The sequence below is a fragment of the Varanus komodoensis genome, unplaced genomic scaffold (assembly GCF_004798865.1).
Source record: "Varanus komodoensis strain SLA01 unplaced genomic scaffold, ASM479886v1 scaffold47, whole genome shotgun sequence".
NCBI classification, from domain to species: domain Eukaryota; kingdom Metazoa; phylum Chordata; class Lepidosauria; order Squamata; family Varanidae; genus Varanus; species Varanus komodoensis.
Window position 1 is genome coordinate 6994506 of NW_025336045.1, and position 15897 is coordinate 7010402.

At 43.0% G+C, this 15897-nt stretch overlaps 1 protein-coding gene across 3 annotated transcripts in view; it reads right to left on the bottom strand.

Annotated features, from left to right (window-relative positions):
* Nucleotides 1-988: 988 nt before the first annotated feature.
* The window catches only part of PLA2G7 (phospholipase A2 group VII), a 53087-nt gene continuing 38178 nt past the window's right edge, over nucleotides 989-15897 (bottom strand). For all 3 annotated transcript variants that reach the window (XM_044445232.1, XM_044445231.1, XM_044445234.1), the window contains 3 exons: nucleotides 8916-9086; nucleotides 4735-4883; nucleotides 989-3060 (listed from right to left, as the gene is read on the bottom strand). In XM_044445232.1, coding sequence (XP_044301167.1) covers nucleotides 2948-3060; nucleotides 4735-4883; nucleotides 8916-9086 — 433 coding nt within the window. In that variant the 3' untranslated portion in view covers nucleotides 989-2947. The remainder of the gene's footprint in view (nucleotides 3061-4734; nucleotides 4884-8915; nucleotides 9087-15897) is intronic.

The window sequence follows — 15897 nt, forward strand, 5'->3', positions numbered from 1 at the left end:
AATATATGTGAAGATATATATAGCCCTGTACTCTTGGCATTGGCTGGCAACAGAACCCCAGGGTTTTACGAATTTTTCCAGCCATAGCTTCTTGGCATGCTGAGAGTTGAACCTTCAGAAAGGAGAAAAGTTTATTGAAGAGATCCTTACCATTGCAGCTCTTGCTACTGGGACAAGGTCATTAAACTTAAGAGTGTAGAAATGAATATGTATGTAGAATACGTATGTTTTAATAGCTAATATTTTAGCATAATGTGCATGTACACTGCTTATTTATTTACATATATCTATAGGCTGCCTATAATTGCTGAGGCCTTCCTAACCTACTAATCTAACCTAAATATAGCCTACTAACTCCCTTGTATCTTTGGCAGTGGAAGAAGCGACTGCTGGCTTGGATGATAGTACTGGCCCTTGTGCTGAAAGAGTACCTGAGTGATGGGACCATCTTCCACAAATTTCTTGGATTGCTCTGAGTTAGCCTATCCAAATCAGGAACAGTTCTCCACTTACTAGTCTATTAAGCAAGTTCTGTACTTTTGCCCTTGCTTGTAAAGGGCTTCCTTCTCTGTGTTACGAAGTTGCATGGGTGTTTGTTGTCTAAACTTTGGAGTATTTTTGTGACGGAAACATGCTTTGTTGCATATTTTGAGTACACTTCCATAAATAGCTTTAAAAAAATTGCTATAGCTGTTTGGAAGTCCTTGTATTTCCTTACTTTAAGGAAAAAATAAAGCTTAAATTGTGCATAATATGAGGTCTTACTGTTCTTTTTCCCTGCTTCATTGAAAGCTTGTGATGTCTTTAATGATAAGCTGGGTGCATGATTGATCATAACAGAATTATGAAACTATGCTAAAACCTTCACTAGTACTCTCAATATAATACATATATTTTATAAAAATGCAATCATTTTCTCAATTTCATTCAGTAATGCAGGAGACTTTTCATGTTGATTGTATAATTAGTTCAGTCTTTTGCCACCACAGATTGTTAAGAAGAAGAATTTATTTCAGGAGAAGTAGCTTTATTAAAAAAGGTTAAATTCTTCAAACAATATGAAGGTTTTGCTACAGTGGAAGGTGGACATCAATAATACAAATATTTTCAGTTTCTTGGGATCAGTCTAGCATAAACAACAGAATATAGTTCAAATGTTTAAATGTCAGCAACAGTTTTCTAGGATTCTGGATGATCCAGCATATGACATTTTTACTGGTACTAGATCTGAACCCAGAAATACTGATTGCCCAACAAGGATGGTGCCAGGGAAACCATAATCAGGTGTCCCAGACGATGGTTTTGTGGAAAAGAGCTCACTGGTATGGTGCAGGTACTAGTGAACTTGTGGCAGCAAGCTGCATCCTTAAAGATAAGAAAGTAGATGTAAAGAGAAGGCATGCACTAGACTGCTTTTTCTGCCTTGTGTGCATGGAAAGTGGGAACAAGGACCTATACTGAGCTATGATTTGGGCTGAAGAAATTAACATCTAGCCTCACTCTGTTTTTTCCACTGGGATAACTAGCATCTCAACTTGCCACTTAAGTCTAGCAAGAAAAGTGTGCTTACCATCTTCAACGCTGTGCTACACAAGAGGTGTGGCTTGGTGCCCACCAATATTCCTGCTGTTGAGAGTGTTTTTCGTGCACCAGAATGTATGATTGCTAAATTAAAGGTTTCTGAATTTCTTTTGCTAGACCTGGTTCACATAAAACACCCAGGCTATTAATGAGATCCCACTTCACACAGAGGATAGAAGCTGTGTGCTGCTGTGTAACAGACATTCTGTGCCATGCTACCAGAAAATCCACTGAAAGTCATGAGGCCTGAGGCCATTTTATGGCATATGGCATAGGTGCTCTGGAATGGCTCTGCCATCAGTCTAGGTGCTTCTCCAAACCCCAGTCTAAGTGTTGTAATGGATGTCTCTCTGTTTAACAAACATGTTCATAGATGTAGAGTTCTTTTCAAGAAAGTGTTAAAAACAAACTCTTTCTAAGAATACCTCTTAAAAACAAAAGATTGTTACAGATGTAATAGATTTTATTTTTTAATTGCTCAGTGTTACCTAAATTACTTACACAGAGTACAGTATCAATTATGTGAACACCAAAATCTTGACTAATAAAATTTGCCACAGTTGTACTTCCTGCCTGTGTCAAATGTTGGCTTTTATTCTTAATAATTATATTTTCCTAAAAATATAAAATTTGCTTCTAAAATTTGACTAAAGGAAAAAAGCTAAAAGTGGGATTTTTAGATTATTGATAGCTCAAGCATGCAGTTATCATTTACAGGGATAATGGAAACATTTCTAATTCAAGCGCAATTCTGATCTACATAAAATCTCAACAGAAGCAGAGTGCGGTCACATCACCTCCGTCTTCAATGTCTCTAGGCCTGCTATGCCCTGAATGAGGCGCTGCTGCATTTGCATCTCTCACACTGGTTTTATCTAGGTGGCTGTTATAATTGCTGTGATAAAGAGGTAGGAAAGGAGGCCAGGGCACCAACAGAAATCAGCAGAACTCAGCCTGCTACCCCATCCCCCCACAAACACGCTCTGTTCTCTTCTGTTTGAGCTGCATCTGCAACCTTGGGAAAGGCAGCCAGCATGATTTTTTTGAGGTCAGCTGTGAGGAGGGAAGAGAGGGAGCTTGGCCTTTGGAGTCCTAGCTCCAAGGTCACAAAGTTTTGAAGCTGCAATACCAAACAATTCCCTGGAAAGCATGACTAAGTATTGTACCCTTAATAACTGATTTTTACTCAGTATCTTTCTTGGCTCTTTAGCGAGTTTTTGAGCTGGTGCCAAATTCCACTTTATATAAACATTCTGACTTGCTATGGAACTATCACTTTATGTTACAAAATAGTATTCCTAAAAACTTTCTACAGGAAAGCAGAAGCATGCAAACGCTTTACAGGCACAGCATGTTCATTGTGTCTTTATTGTTTCACCTGAGGTGCCACTGGGGCTAGATCAATGTTGGTGCCTGGAACAACATTAAATCCTTTGCCATCTAAGAGCATGTCCCACTGGTTAAAATCTTTGTTGAGACCTACAGAACACAAATGCAACATAAGAAAACATGAATCTTCGAAAGCAAAAGCTAGATTTAAAGTCATATAAAGAATAGCAGGTTTTTGTGACCTGTAAGACTTGCAATAAACTGAGTCTTTAGAAAATCTAGAACTGATAACTTGCTTTTATCAGTTATTGTAATACTTGTGTAAAAGTTAAGCCGAGCATAAAAATGTATTTCAAATATTCAGTCTGCATGAATGGATAGAGATGGCTGTGTGCTACAGTAGGAGCTGGCTGAGCAAATTTCTGTAGGATATGCCATGGTTCCTGACCCCTGCTATCCATTTCTATAGGGTTTGTAAAATTTTTGGTTTGCTGTTGTTGAAGGCGGGTAACATTTCACATTGTTTTATCCTGTGCCTATCTGTTCTAACAGGACTGCCATGCATAGAAAACTAAATTCTTTCTTTAAAACAAAGCTGCAAATAACTATGCAAGGCACAGTCTAGTAGGGGTGCCCATGACCATCAGAACTCAGAGGATTACAGGCATCCTACTGAGGACAGGAATGTGGAGGTGAAGGGCATCTCTGTACTTCTCAGGCCCTGCAAAGAATTTAGGTGGCTGATTTCAGCAGCCTCATGAGGATGAGCTGGGGAAGTGCTGAGATACATCTCATCCTGGCAGATTCTCACTACCCCTCTCTCCGCTCCCCACAGTGCTGGTCCATGGTTTGTCTTGTGACAAGGGCAGTGGAAGGATACTTCCAATCAATTATCATGGGCAGAGATGAAACCCCTCTTTTTCCTATGCCCAGCCAGACAGCATCTACCAGTTATAGGATAATGTCCTAAATGGGGACTTTCTACTTGAAAATTTACATACCACTGTTCAAAATGCTAGAGTAGCTTACAAAAACTAAGAGAAAGAGCACCAATAACATACAACAGCATGCTTAGAATACATTATAAAGCAGACTTTTTTCCCTGAAGTGCTGTTTGTTGCCAATCAAGCCTCCTTGAAGAAGAGTGCCTCCACTAAGAAGATGCTTATACTTTGGCTGTCACCTGACCTCAGATGGCTAGGGGATCTGGAAGGGATTCTCTGAAGAGGACCTCAGTACACCAACAGGCAGGTTGATGGGAGAGCAGGAGTTCTGGGTGTTAAGCTGCTGAGCAGCACTAGCCAACGCATGTCTACTCAGAAGTTAGCGTAGACTAGTTGGGTGTTCACTGGGGTCAGGTAAGTGTGCACATGACTGCATCCAAAGCCTGTTTACATATTAAGGATGCCCACTGTGGAAAAGTTTGCTATGGGATGGGTTTCTTTTGCAGAGCATAACTTCTATGCATGTTTTGTTCTGCTCCATGTCAGAAGTGTAAGGGCTGATGCATATATTGCACATACCATTGGGATGCTATTTTTTAAAAAATAAACTTAACCTCCTTGTGCTGAAAGACGTCAGTCTTAACATTTAGAACAACTTATGAAGTCTATTACTGTCAGTGGATATCAGGAACCCTCAGAGGGGAGAAGTCTCTAAATGTGATAGTCATAATTTGTGCAGCGAGCAGTGCTAAGATACATCTGGCTAAGGTGGGGAATCACTTGTCATTGAGTTTTAACAGCACCCCACAAACATAATATGTTCAGAGTACAAGGATGGGCTGGGCTACTGACCAATTAAAAAAAAACTGTGGTAACTTACCTAAATGTTTCTGTAAGAAAGCTAATGAAGCTTTGTTGCTAATATCAATAACTATAGTTGAGTCTGTATCTCCCTTCAGTTTAAAAATCTTTCCAACAATGTTGCCAGCCAGGAATGTAAAGTCTGGAAAACTCTGATGCACTGATCCTCTGAAAACAAGAAAGATATAGTCAGAAAAGTTTAAGTGAGGAAAAGTCTGATTCTGCTGCACCCAAGAAACCACTGGATTCTGCAAGCTCTGGAGTAGCCATGATAAATGAGCACTTTCAAAGTTCTTTCAAAGTTACAAATTTTGCTGAATCTTTATAGAAGAGGAAAGTAAGGTTGTTTACTTGTACTTCAAGGGGTCATCTGTGCATTTACACATAAAGGCTCTGCACCTGCATGGGGCCTGTTGTCAGGAAGATTTTCCTAGCAAAGCTCATTTTGGGAGGAGCCATGTCCCTCCCCTAGTATAGAAGGGAGGGGCTCCCAGCATTTTCTCAGTGCAGGTAGACTGATGTTAGGGCCTCAGAACTGAGTAGAAGGAGGGCCAGTTGCAACCCCACCCATGATCTCTCTGTCCAATGGAACAATGTTTAAAGGATCAGGTATGATGGTTGACCCCTGAGGGGCCAGTGGGTGGTTTGTGTGAATGCACAGATGACCACTTGAAAAACGTTAGGTACAGGTAAACAACCTTCCGTTTTGCCTTGTGGTCTCTGTGCATCACACATACGGGTGACTAGCAAGCTTACCTAAAGAATGGAGGTGGGGTAGGTGTTGTCAGCAGAGGACTGCCAAGAGGACAGCCCAGGCAAAGGCACAGACTTGTCTGGCACGTACATCGAGCAGGTAGTGACAGACGAAGGTTGATGGAGTGGTCCATGCAGCCACTCTGCAGAGTTGTGTTGGTATTCCAGCATGTAGTGCCATAGATGTCCCAATTGCCCAGGTAGAGTGTGCTGTTGGCTCATTTGGTAGTTGTAATCCAGCTACTTGGTAGGCTAATTTAATGGTCTCAACAACACAGTGCGCAAGTTGTTGGGTTGTGATGGGTTTACCTTTTGATTCCTTGGTCTTTGGGATCGACGAAAGTATTCATAGAATGCTAAGGCTCTTTGTATGTCTAGTATATGTAGTGTTTCTATCAGGTTGGATGGTGATTGGAAGAAGGCTGGTAAGATAGTATCTTGGCTGATGTGAAACAGTGATGTGATTTTTGGTAGGAAATTTGGTTGGGACGGAAGACTGCCCTGTCCCTGTGGTGGATCTGTCCAGAGGGCACAAAGGGCACTAGCTTTTCCAGCAGAGGTAATTGCCACAAGGAAGGAGACCTTGCATGGGAGCCCTCCATGGAAGAAGTTAGGAGGGTGGTTACTCGGAGGAGGGCTTTCTCAGCGGTGGCGCCTAAGTTATGGAATGCGCTCCCCAGAGAGGTCCGCCTGGCGCCGTCGTTATTTGTTTTTCGGCGCCAGGCGAAGACCTTTTTATTTAAGCAGTATTTTAAATGTTAATATTATTGAATTTTATTTGGCCAGGGCGGCTTGTTTTATAGTGTATATTTGTATTTTATTGTATATATTTTAAAATGTTATTTTAAATTTTTTGTTGTAAGCTGCCCCGAGGCTTCGGCGAATGGGGCGGCATAAAAATGTTTTAATAAAATAAAAAATAAAAAAAATAATCATAGATCTATTGATGCTCTTGCTGCACCCAGGCACAGAGCCCGTATGTGTGATGTTCAGAGACCACAAAGAAGAAAATTTGTGCTTGCTAAGATAGCAACAGGCATCATTTAAATAATCAGCAGGCCAACAGGTTGATTTAAATAATAGGGCTGCTTTGGAAAAGGATGCTGATGTGGAATATGGTTTCAAAGCAAAGGAAAAACAATGAAAAGAAATATTGGTGATTTTTGCCCTTCAAAGATTAGGACTTGGGTGAGCTGCAGTAATCTACATATCTGCCCATATGCTTCCTTATCAAATTGTCAGTTTTGAACTATCCTTATCTGTTATCAATATACAGAGGTACTTCGGCTCAGTTCATGGTTACGAACAAAAATTTCATAAAAATTTTGACTCAGGTTGTGAACTCCGCATTGGGTGGTGACCGCAATCACGGCAGTCTCCCCACCCCCTCCGAGTGGAGAAATGGCCACGATTGCGGTTGTGCTCGTGCAGGGAAGACAGGCATGATCATGGTTGTGCTCGGGGGGGGGGGGGGGGGGGGGGAGAGATGGCCGTGACTGAGCCTGTCTTTCCTACACAAGCGCAATCACGATCTCAACCATCTCCCCAACCCCAGCACAATCACGCCCGTCTCCCCCAAGTGCACCCATAAGTACGCCCGTCTCCCCCACCCCGAGCACGCCTGCGGTCGTGCCCATCTCCCCCCCATCTATGGCTGCGATCGCGCTCATGCTGCGGGGGGCGGGGGAGAGATGGCTGCGATCTTTGTTGTTCTTTGTCACTTTGCTTCAAATTTTTCTGATTAAAAAAAATATAGTTACAGAACGGATTAACCTTATTTATATTGACCCTTATGAGGAAATTTGACTTGGCTCACGACCAATTTGGGTCACAACCAGAGTCCGGAAACGGATTAAGTTCGTGAGCCAAGGTACCATTGACTCTAAGGTCACTTTTAGGGGGAGAGGAAGCTGCATACTTCACCTTAACCCCTTTCTCTCTCTTACTGTCTTTCCCCATCCTCCCCACCCCTGCCCTTTTCACTGTCCTTTACTTTTTCCTTTGTTTGATTTCCAGCTGTGATGAACATGAAGGTACCCTGACCCACTGCACTTGACTGGTAGGTATAAACCCTGCCTATCTTACTGGAATAATCTAAAATAGCCAGAATAAACTAATGGACTGCAGGGAAATTACAGTTCAAGTTACATAATTAAAATTCAAAATGCCTTGATTGCTTTCTCAGTGACAAATCTTACACAATTTAAAAAATATTTTATTCACATGGTTAGTTGATGTGTTCATCACTTTCTTTGAGGAAAGCACAACGATGTGAAGTCAATATTATAATATTGTTTCTATGCTGAATGATTTCAACTGGCTACCATATTTTCCATTGGACAGAAGAAAAATTCTTCCTGAATGGCAATTTGCTTCCTCAGACATTTCAGTCTGATTACTTATCTTGCCCTTACAGCCAAATACATTGGGAGCCAAACAGATGTGATGTTAAATGCATCTTTTCAGTTCATGTTGAGGTTTTTTAAAATGCAAACAGCATCTGTTGGGACTGCTGCAAATAATGGTCATGTAAAGCTTTCTTCCTTTGCTATCGTGCTTAGCAAAATGGATTGAGAGAAAATCAAATGTGGAAATTTCTCCCAATGCAAATGCCAGTTTCAGAGGAATGATTCTCCTAAGATGCATAACAAGGGAGGAAAAGGCTAAATCCTCCCTCTACAAACCCAATAAATAATAAGTAAATTAAAATGTAGCTGATGCTATTTGCATTATTTGTATATGTATATTTGTATATGTATATTTGTATATGTATTCATACCACCCAAAAGTCAACATAATGAAACAAAGACATTTACAATGTAATCCTGTGGCCTCTGGACAACAAAAGTGACCTTAGAGAAGGAGTTTAGTGGGCATCTCGATGGGTGGGGAGAGAAGACTAGTGCTACCCACATATGGGATGCCCTGTCATCTGCTCAGCCTCCTTTCCTCTCCTCAGCGCCACAGTTAAGACAACCAAAATTGGCTGCCTGCTCATTTTGTGGGATGGAAGAAGTGCCCCCATGAACCTCCTGCCCTGCACAGGATGCCTGTAATCCTCTGATTTTGAGGATTACAGGCATTCCGATTGGATTGTACCCTTAATAACACCTTAAGATTAGCCTCAAGAGAAGGCTCTTTGCTTGCTCATTTGGGCGGAATTTTACAGCTAGTTATCAAAGATCATTGGGCTGATCTCATATGACAATTTTGTTATACGACAGATACAGACTGAAGCAGATCAACTTCATGCTTTCCCATCAATTCCGTAATATGAAAATGAAACATCTGTGTTTTTTGGCAAAATACTAAAACCTGGAATAGTTCTTCGCTTTTTAGGGTATCCTTCACTGTGAACTCTATATGGATTAGAATCTCTAACTTGAGTTCATGATTCTATAGTTCCCTTCACTTGAAAAGAAGCAAACATCATATTGAAGCACTTACTTGATAGTGATCATCTTTCTTTCTCTATCTTTGCAATTGAGTTTCTTCATTTCTAGGACATTTGAAGCCCACTGGAATTTTTCTGAATTAATAAACAGCAATGGCTGGTGAACCCTGGGGTAGACCTCATCGCACAGCGGTAGCATCCATGCATCAAGAGCAATGCCACACCTGTGCAGAAGAAAGCATAGCGTGTGTCCCGATCTGCCTATCTGTGGTTACATTTGTCTTAGTAGTTGTGGAAGTCAAACATCTTAACTTGTATTCACAAAGACATTTCACATCTGTATGCATATGTAATGTGTGAGGCAACACTTCCCAGTGGTAAAGGCTGCTTCAGGAAGCAGCGGGTTCTCTGGCACTGGAGGCAGGGTGGGCACTGCAGATCCTACATGGAGCAGGGGCTGGACTAGATGGCTAATCCCCTGCTGAACCTCAACCTTCTTTCCAACTTTGCAGGTCTCTGCCTACTAGTGTACATGCCCTAACAGTAGTAGCATTAGCTCTTGCCAACAGTCATGGATGCTTTAGAGCCCATATGGATCACCACAAAGGCCGCAAGCACTTCTCCAATGGTTTGATATTAACTCTTAAAATTCCTCTCCTGTCCCGGTTTCTCTACTGCCCCCCATTGTCTCTTATCTTGCAGATTAAGGGGAAGGTGTAACAGATAGTAGAGGACTCATGGGATGCCTCTTTGGCAGCAAATGATACAGGGAATATCAAGTGTTTTTGCGCCAAGCCCCATATTCCACCAAGCTTCTCATGGGCCACAAATCATGTGCAGAATGTCACTTTCCATCTGGGATTATTTTCCATCTGGGGCCATGTGCCTTAGAGTCAAATCCCACTGTTTCCAGTGGGAAAACACACATTTACAGGCCCTGACATTAGACTTTTTGACTTACTCAAGGGCTGTGGGGCTGGTAGGGAGTTACAAAGGTGAAGTGCAAGCCTCAATTTGACTAAGGTTCTATTAAAGGGGAAGGCTATGCAAGACTCAGATTTATTTGAGTACATAGTCAATTTCAGTCCTGGTAATTCAAATATTATATATCTAACTACACATGACACAGAGCTTAGAAACTGAATAGGTCTTGTCCAGAGGCTTATACTCTAATATAAAAGAAACAGAGGGGAAAGGAAGGCAAGAAAATTCTTTAAACATTACTAAGACCTAAACAACTCAGGACCAGGATACTTAAGAGATTGCCTGATTACCCCCCACTACATACACACCTGCCTGTTTGGTTGCTGCTCTCATCAGGAGTGATTCTCCTGGTAATGCCTAAGATATCCCAGATTTGGTCCATGGTAGCTTGAAATACAGTCTCTACTAGGGTTGTACAATGCTAGGAATTCCATTTTCTTTAAATCTGATGGAATTCCACAGCATTTCCATTCCAGCAAGCAGCAGTGGACTGTTGTTGTTAGTCGCGAAGTTGTGTCCAACCCATTGCAACCCATGGACAACACTCCTCCAGGCCTTCCTGTCCTCCACCATCTCCCGGAGTCCACCTAAGCTCACACCAACCGCCTGAGTGACCCCATCTAGCCACCTCATCCTCTGCTGTCCCCTCCTTCTTTTGCCATCTATTGTTCCCAGCATTAGACTCTTCTCCAGGGAGTCCTTCCTTCTCATTAGGTGGCCAAAGTATTTGAGCTTCATCTTCAGTATCTGGCCTTCTAAAGAGCAGTCAAGGTTGATCTCCTCTAGGACTGACCAGTTTGATCGCCTTGCAGTCCAAGGGACTCGTAGAAGTCTCCTCTAGTGCCACAATTCAAAGGCCTCAATCCTTTTGTGCTCAGCCTTCCTTATGGTCCAGCTTTCACAGCCATACATTGCAACTGGGAAAACCATAGCCTTGACTATACGCACTTTTGTTGACAGGGTGATGGCTCTGCTTTTTAGTATGCTGTCTAGATTTGCCATAGCTTTCCTCCCCAGGAGCAAGCGTCTTTTAATTTCTTGGCTGCAGTCCCCGTCTGTGGTGATCTTGGAGCCCAGGAAAATAAAACCTGTCACTACCTCCATTTCTTCCCCATCTATTTGCCAGGAAGTGAGAGAACCGGATGACATGATCTTAGTTTTCTTAATGTTGAGTTTCAAGCCAACTTTTGTGCTCTCCTCCTTCACCCGCATCAAGAGGCTCTTTAGTTCCTCTTCACCTTCTGCCATTAGAGTGGTATCATCTGCATATCTGAGGTTGTTGATATTTCTCCCAGCAATCTTAATTCCAACTGGAGATTCATCTAGCTCCGCCTTTCTCATGATGTGCTCTGCATATAAGTTAAATAGGCAGGGCGACAATATACAGTCTTGCCGAACTCCTTTCTCAATTTTGAACCAATCAGTAGTTCCGTGTCCAGTTCTCACTGTTGCTTCTTGACCCGCATATAGGTTTCTCAAGAGACAAATAAGATGGTCTGGTACTCCCATCTCTTTAAGAACTTGCCACAATTTGTTGTGATCCACACAATCAAAGGCTTTAGCATAGTCAATGAAGCAGAAGTAGTTGTTTTTCTGGAACTCCCTAGATTTCTCCATAATCTAGCATATGTTGGCAATTTGGTCTCTAGTTCCTCTCCCTCTTCGAAATCTTGCCTGTACTTCTGGTAGCTCTCGGTCCACAGACTGCTGGAGCCTAGCTTGTAGGATTTTGAGCATCACTTTGCTAGCATGTGAAATGAGTGCAATGGTGCGGTAGTTTGAACATTCTTTGGCATTGCCCTTCTTTGGGATTGGAATGTAAACTGCCCTTTTCCAATCCTGTGGCCACTGTTGAGTTTTCCAAATTTGCTGGCATATTGAGTGTAGCACTTTTACTGCGTCGTCTTTTAGGATTTTGAGTAGCTCAGCTGGAATACTGTCGCCTCCACTAGCTTTGTTGTTGCTCAGACTTCCTAAAGCCCATTTGATTTCACATTCCAGGATGTCTGGTTTGAGGTCAGTGACCACCCCATTGTGGTTATCAGGGACATTAAGCTCTTTCTTGTATAGTTCTTCTGTGTAATCTTGCTACCTCTTCTTAATCATTTCTGCCTCTGTTAGGTCCCTGCCATTTTGGTCCTTTATCATGCCCATCTTTGCATGAAACATTCCCTTCATATCTCCAATTTTCTTGAAGAGATGCCTGGGCCTCCCTATTCTATTGCTTTCTTCTATTTCTTTGCACTGTTCATTTAAGAAGGCATTCTTATCTCTTCTAGCTATTCTCTGGAATTCTGCATTCAATTGTTTATATCTTTCTCCCTTACCTTTTGCTTCCCTTCTTTCCTCAGCTATATGTAAAGCTTCCTCAGACAGCCATTTTGCTTTCTTGCATTTCTTTTTCTTTGGGATGGTTTTAGTTGCTGCCTCTTGTACAATGTTGCAAACCTCTGTCCATAGTTCTTCAGGCACTCTGTCTATCAGATCTAATTCCTTAAATCTATTTGTCACCTCTACTGTATATTCCGCAGGGATATGATTTAGGTCATACCTGAGTGGCCTAGTGCTTTTCCCTACTTTCTTCAACTTAAGTCTAAATTTTGCAACGAGAAGCTCATGATCTCAGCCACAGTCAGCTCCTGGTCTAGTTTTTACTGACTGTATAGAGCTTCTCCATCTTTGGCTGCAGAGCACATAGTCAATCTGATTTCTGTGTTGACTGTCTGGTGATGTCCATGTGTAGAGTCGTCTCTTGGGATGTTGGAAAAGAGTGTTTGCTATGACCATCGTATTCTCTTGACAAAATTCTACCAGCCTGTGCCCTGCTTCATTTTGTACTCCAAGGCCAATCTTGCCTGTTATTCCGGTTATCTTTTGGCTTCCTACTTTAGCATTCCAATCCCCCATGATGATAAGGACATCATTTTTTGGAGTTAATTCTAAAAGGTGTTGTAGGCCTTCATAGAACCGGTCAACTTCAGCCTCTTCAGCCCCAGTGGTTGGGGCATAGACTTGGACTACTGTGATGTTGAATGGTTTGCCTTGGATTCGAACTGAGATCATTCTGTCATTTTGGAGATTGTATCCCAGTACTGCTTTTCCTACTCTTTTATTGACTATGAAGGCTACTCCATTTCTTCTGAGGGATTCTTGCCCACAGTAGTATACCTGATGGTCATCTGAATTAAATTCACCCATTCCTGTCCATTTTATTCATTGATTCCTATGATGTTCAGTCTTGTCATCTCTTGTTTGACCACATCCAGCTTGCCTTGATTCATGGATCTTACATTCCAGGTCCCTATGGAGTATAGATCTTTGCAGCATCGGACTCTCCTTTCACCACCAGATACATCTGCAACTGAGTGTCCTTTCGGCTTTGACCCTGTTGCTTCATTCTTTCTGGCGCTACTAGTACTAGCCCTCTGCTCTTCTCCAGTAGCATATTGGACACCTTCCAACCTGAGGGGCTCATCTTCTGGCGTCATATCTTTTTCCTTTTGGTACTGTCCATGGGGTTTTCCTGGCAAAGATACTGGAGTGGGTTGCCCTTTCCTTCTCCAGTGGACTGTACCAGGGGCTTATTTCCTCAGACTCTAGGAATACTGTGTGTGTGGTTTATTTTTGGCTTTTCGTAAGTGTACACCTGAGCATTTACAGGATCCAAAGCGAAAGGTCTTGCCTGGTCAATGTCCTGGGAAATATCTGCTGTCAAAGTGCATTAGGCAGCATCCATGGACAATGACCAAGAGAGTCTGTATCATGGTTGTTGTTTTATTTCTATACTGCCCCACAGCCAAAGCTCTCTGGGCAGTTTACACAATCTATAAAAACAAATGATTAAAATGTCAGAAAAATCAGAACAAACATTTAAAAGTTTACAACAGCTAAAAGCAAACTGTAAAAACAAGCAATACAAAGAATAATAAAGAAGGGTGACTCTGCAAACCTGGTGGTCCCCCTTAAGCCTCTGGGTGGCTGAGTAAGTCCTTAAAAGCCTCCGAAAAAAAGGCCACCTTAATCTGGTGCCCAAAAGATGACAGATTTGGTGCCAGCCACACTGCAGTGGGGAGGTTATTCCACAGGTGGGGGGCTATCACCAAGAAACCCTCCCCCTAGTGGACATCCCCTGCAGGTCCCTTGGAGTTGGCACTCGGAGGAAGGCTGAGAGGTTGACTGTAGTATCCAGGTAGATGGGGGCTGGGAGAGGTGCTCTTACAGGTTTTGTGGTCCTAAGGGATGTAGGGCTTTATAGGTTAAACTCTGCACCTTGAACTGGGGCTGGAAGCATGGACACAATCAATGCATGTTTGGACCGACAGGTCGCAGTTATTCATCTGACTGCCACATTCAGAACCAGCTGTAGCTTCTGAATCATCTTCAAGGGCAGCCCCAGAAACAGTGCTTTGCAGTAATCTGATTAAAGATTACCAGAACATACTCGTAGATTACCAAAGCTAGGCTATTCCTGTCCAGATAGGGGTGCATCTGAGCCACCAGGTGCAGCTGGTACTCTAGGCCACCAAGGCCACCTGAGCACTAAGTGACAAAGAACCCCAACCTACAAACCTGCTCCTTCAGGGGGAGTGCAACCCTGTCTAGAACAAGTTGAACATCTAATCAAAGGAACCACCCACCAACAGCATCTCAATTGTGTCTGGACTGAATATCAGTTTTTCAGCCTTCATTCAGTCCACTGTCACAGCCAAACACTGGTTTAGCACGTCCACACCTTCACCTGCTGGAGATGAAAAGGAGAAAGAGAGCTGCGTGTCATCAGCTTACTGATGGCAACACACTCCCAAACTCTAGATGAAGCCACTCAGTGGTTTCATGTAAATATTGAATAGAATGGGGGACAGAACAGACCCCTAAGGATCTCCATGCTGGAGAATCCACAAGAACTGAACAATATTCTTCAAGCACTACCTTCTGGAAATGGCCCTCTGCATAGAAGAAGAACTACTGCAGCACAGTGCCCCACACTCCCAACTCTGCCAATTGCTCCAGAAGGATACAATGGTTGATGGTACTGAAAACTGCTGAGAGGTTCAGCAGTATCAACAGGGTTACATTCTCCTTTCTCTCTCCTGGCATACAGAGTAACCAAGGCTGTTTCCCTGCCAAAACGGGACCTGAACCCCGACTGAACCCCTGAATCCCAGATAATCAGTCTCATCCAAGAATGGCTGGAGTTGACTGGCAACCACCCTTTCTAGAATCTTGTCCAGGAAAGGAATATTTGGTACCAGCCTGAAGTTGTTCAGATTTTCTGGACCAAGGGACTGTGGTTTCTTCAGAAGCAGTCTCACCACTTTAAGGCAGCATGGGGCCACTACCTCTCTCAAAGAGGCATGGATGATCTCCCTGGCCCAGCCAGTTGCATGAACCCTTCCAAGCACCTTGTCTGCATCCTCGAGCTGTGCCAACTGAAGCTCATCCAATAAAACTGGATCAGGTTGTGCTCTGAATACCTCCACAGATTCAACTGCTGTGGCTCTGGAGTCGAAGTCCTACTGGATGCAAGACATTTTTTTCCAGGAAGTGCTCTGTGAGTAGGCTACAATGGGCCAAAGATGGTTCCAATGTGTCCCTGGGGCCAGAGCAGAGAACCTTGAAAAGTTCCACTGGGAGGCAAAGAGAGGATTGGATAGAGGTAGCAAAGTATTGTTTCCTTGCTGCCCTCACTGCCTCAAATGTATTGGACTTCAGAGACATACCAATTTCTGTCACATTCACTGGGAGTCTTCCTCCGTCTGCATTCCAGTGGTCTCCTAAGTTGCTTAGCAGCTCTCAGCTCCGGGGTATACCACAGAGCAATACAAGCTCAACAACAGAGAAGGCACTCAAGAGCAAGCATGTCAAGCACCTGGGTCATGTATGTATTCCACAGCACGACCAAGGCTTTGGCAGGAGCACCAGCCATATCAGACGAAAAATCCCCCTCCATCCAGATCCATTAGCGTCTGGGATGGACCATCTTAATGGGTCCCCTACCCTCGAGGAGGGGGCAAAGCCATCAAGTCTAAATCTCAGCAGGTGGTGATCTGA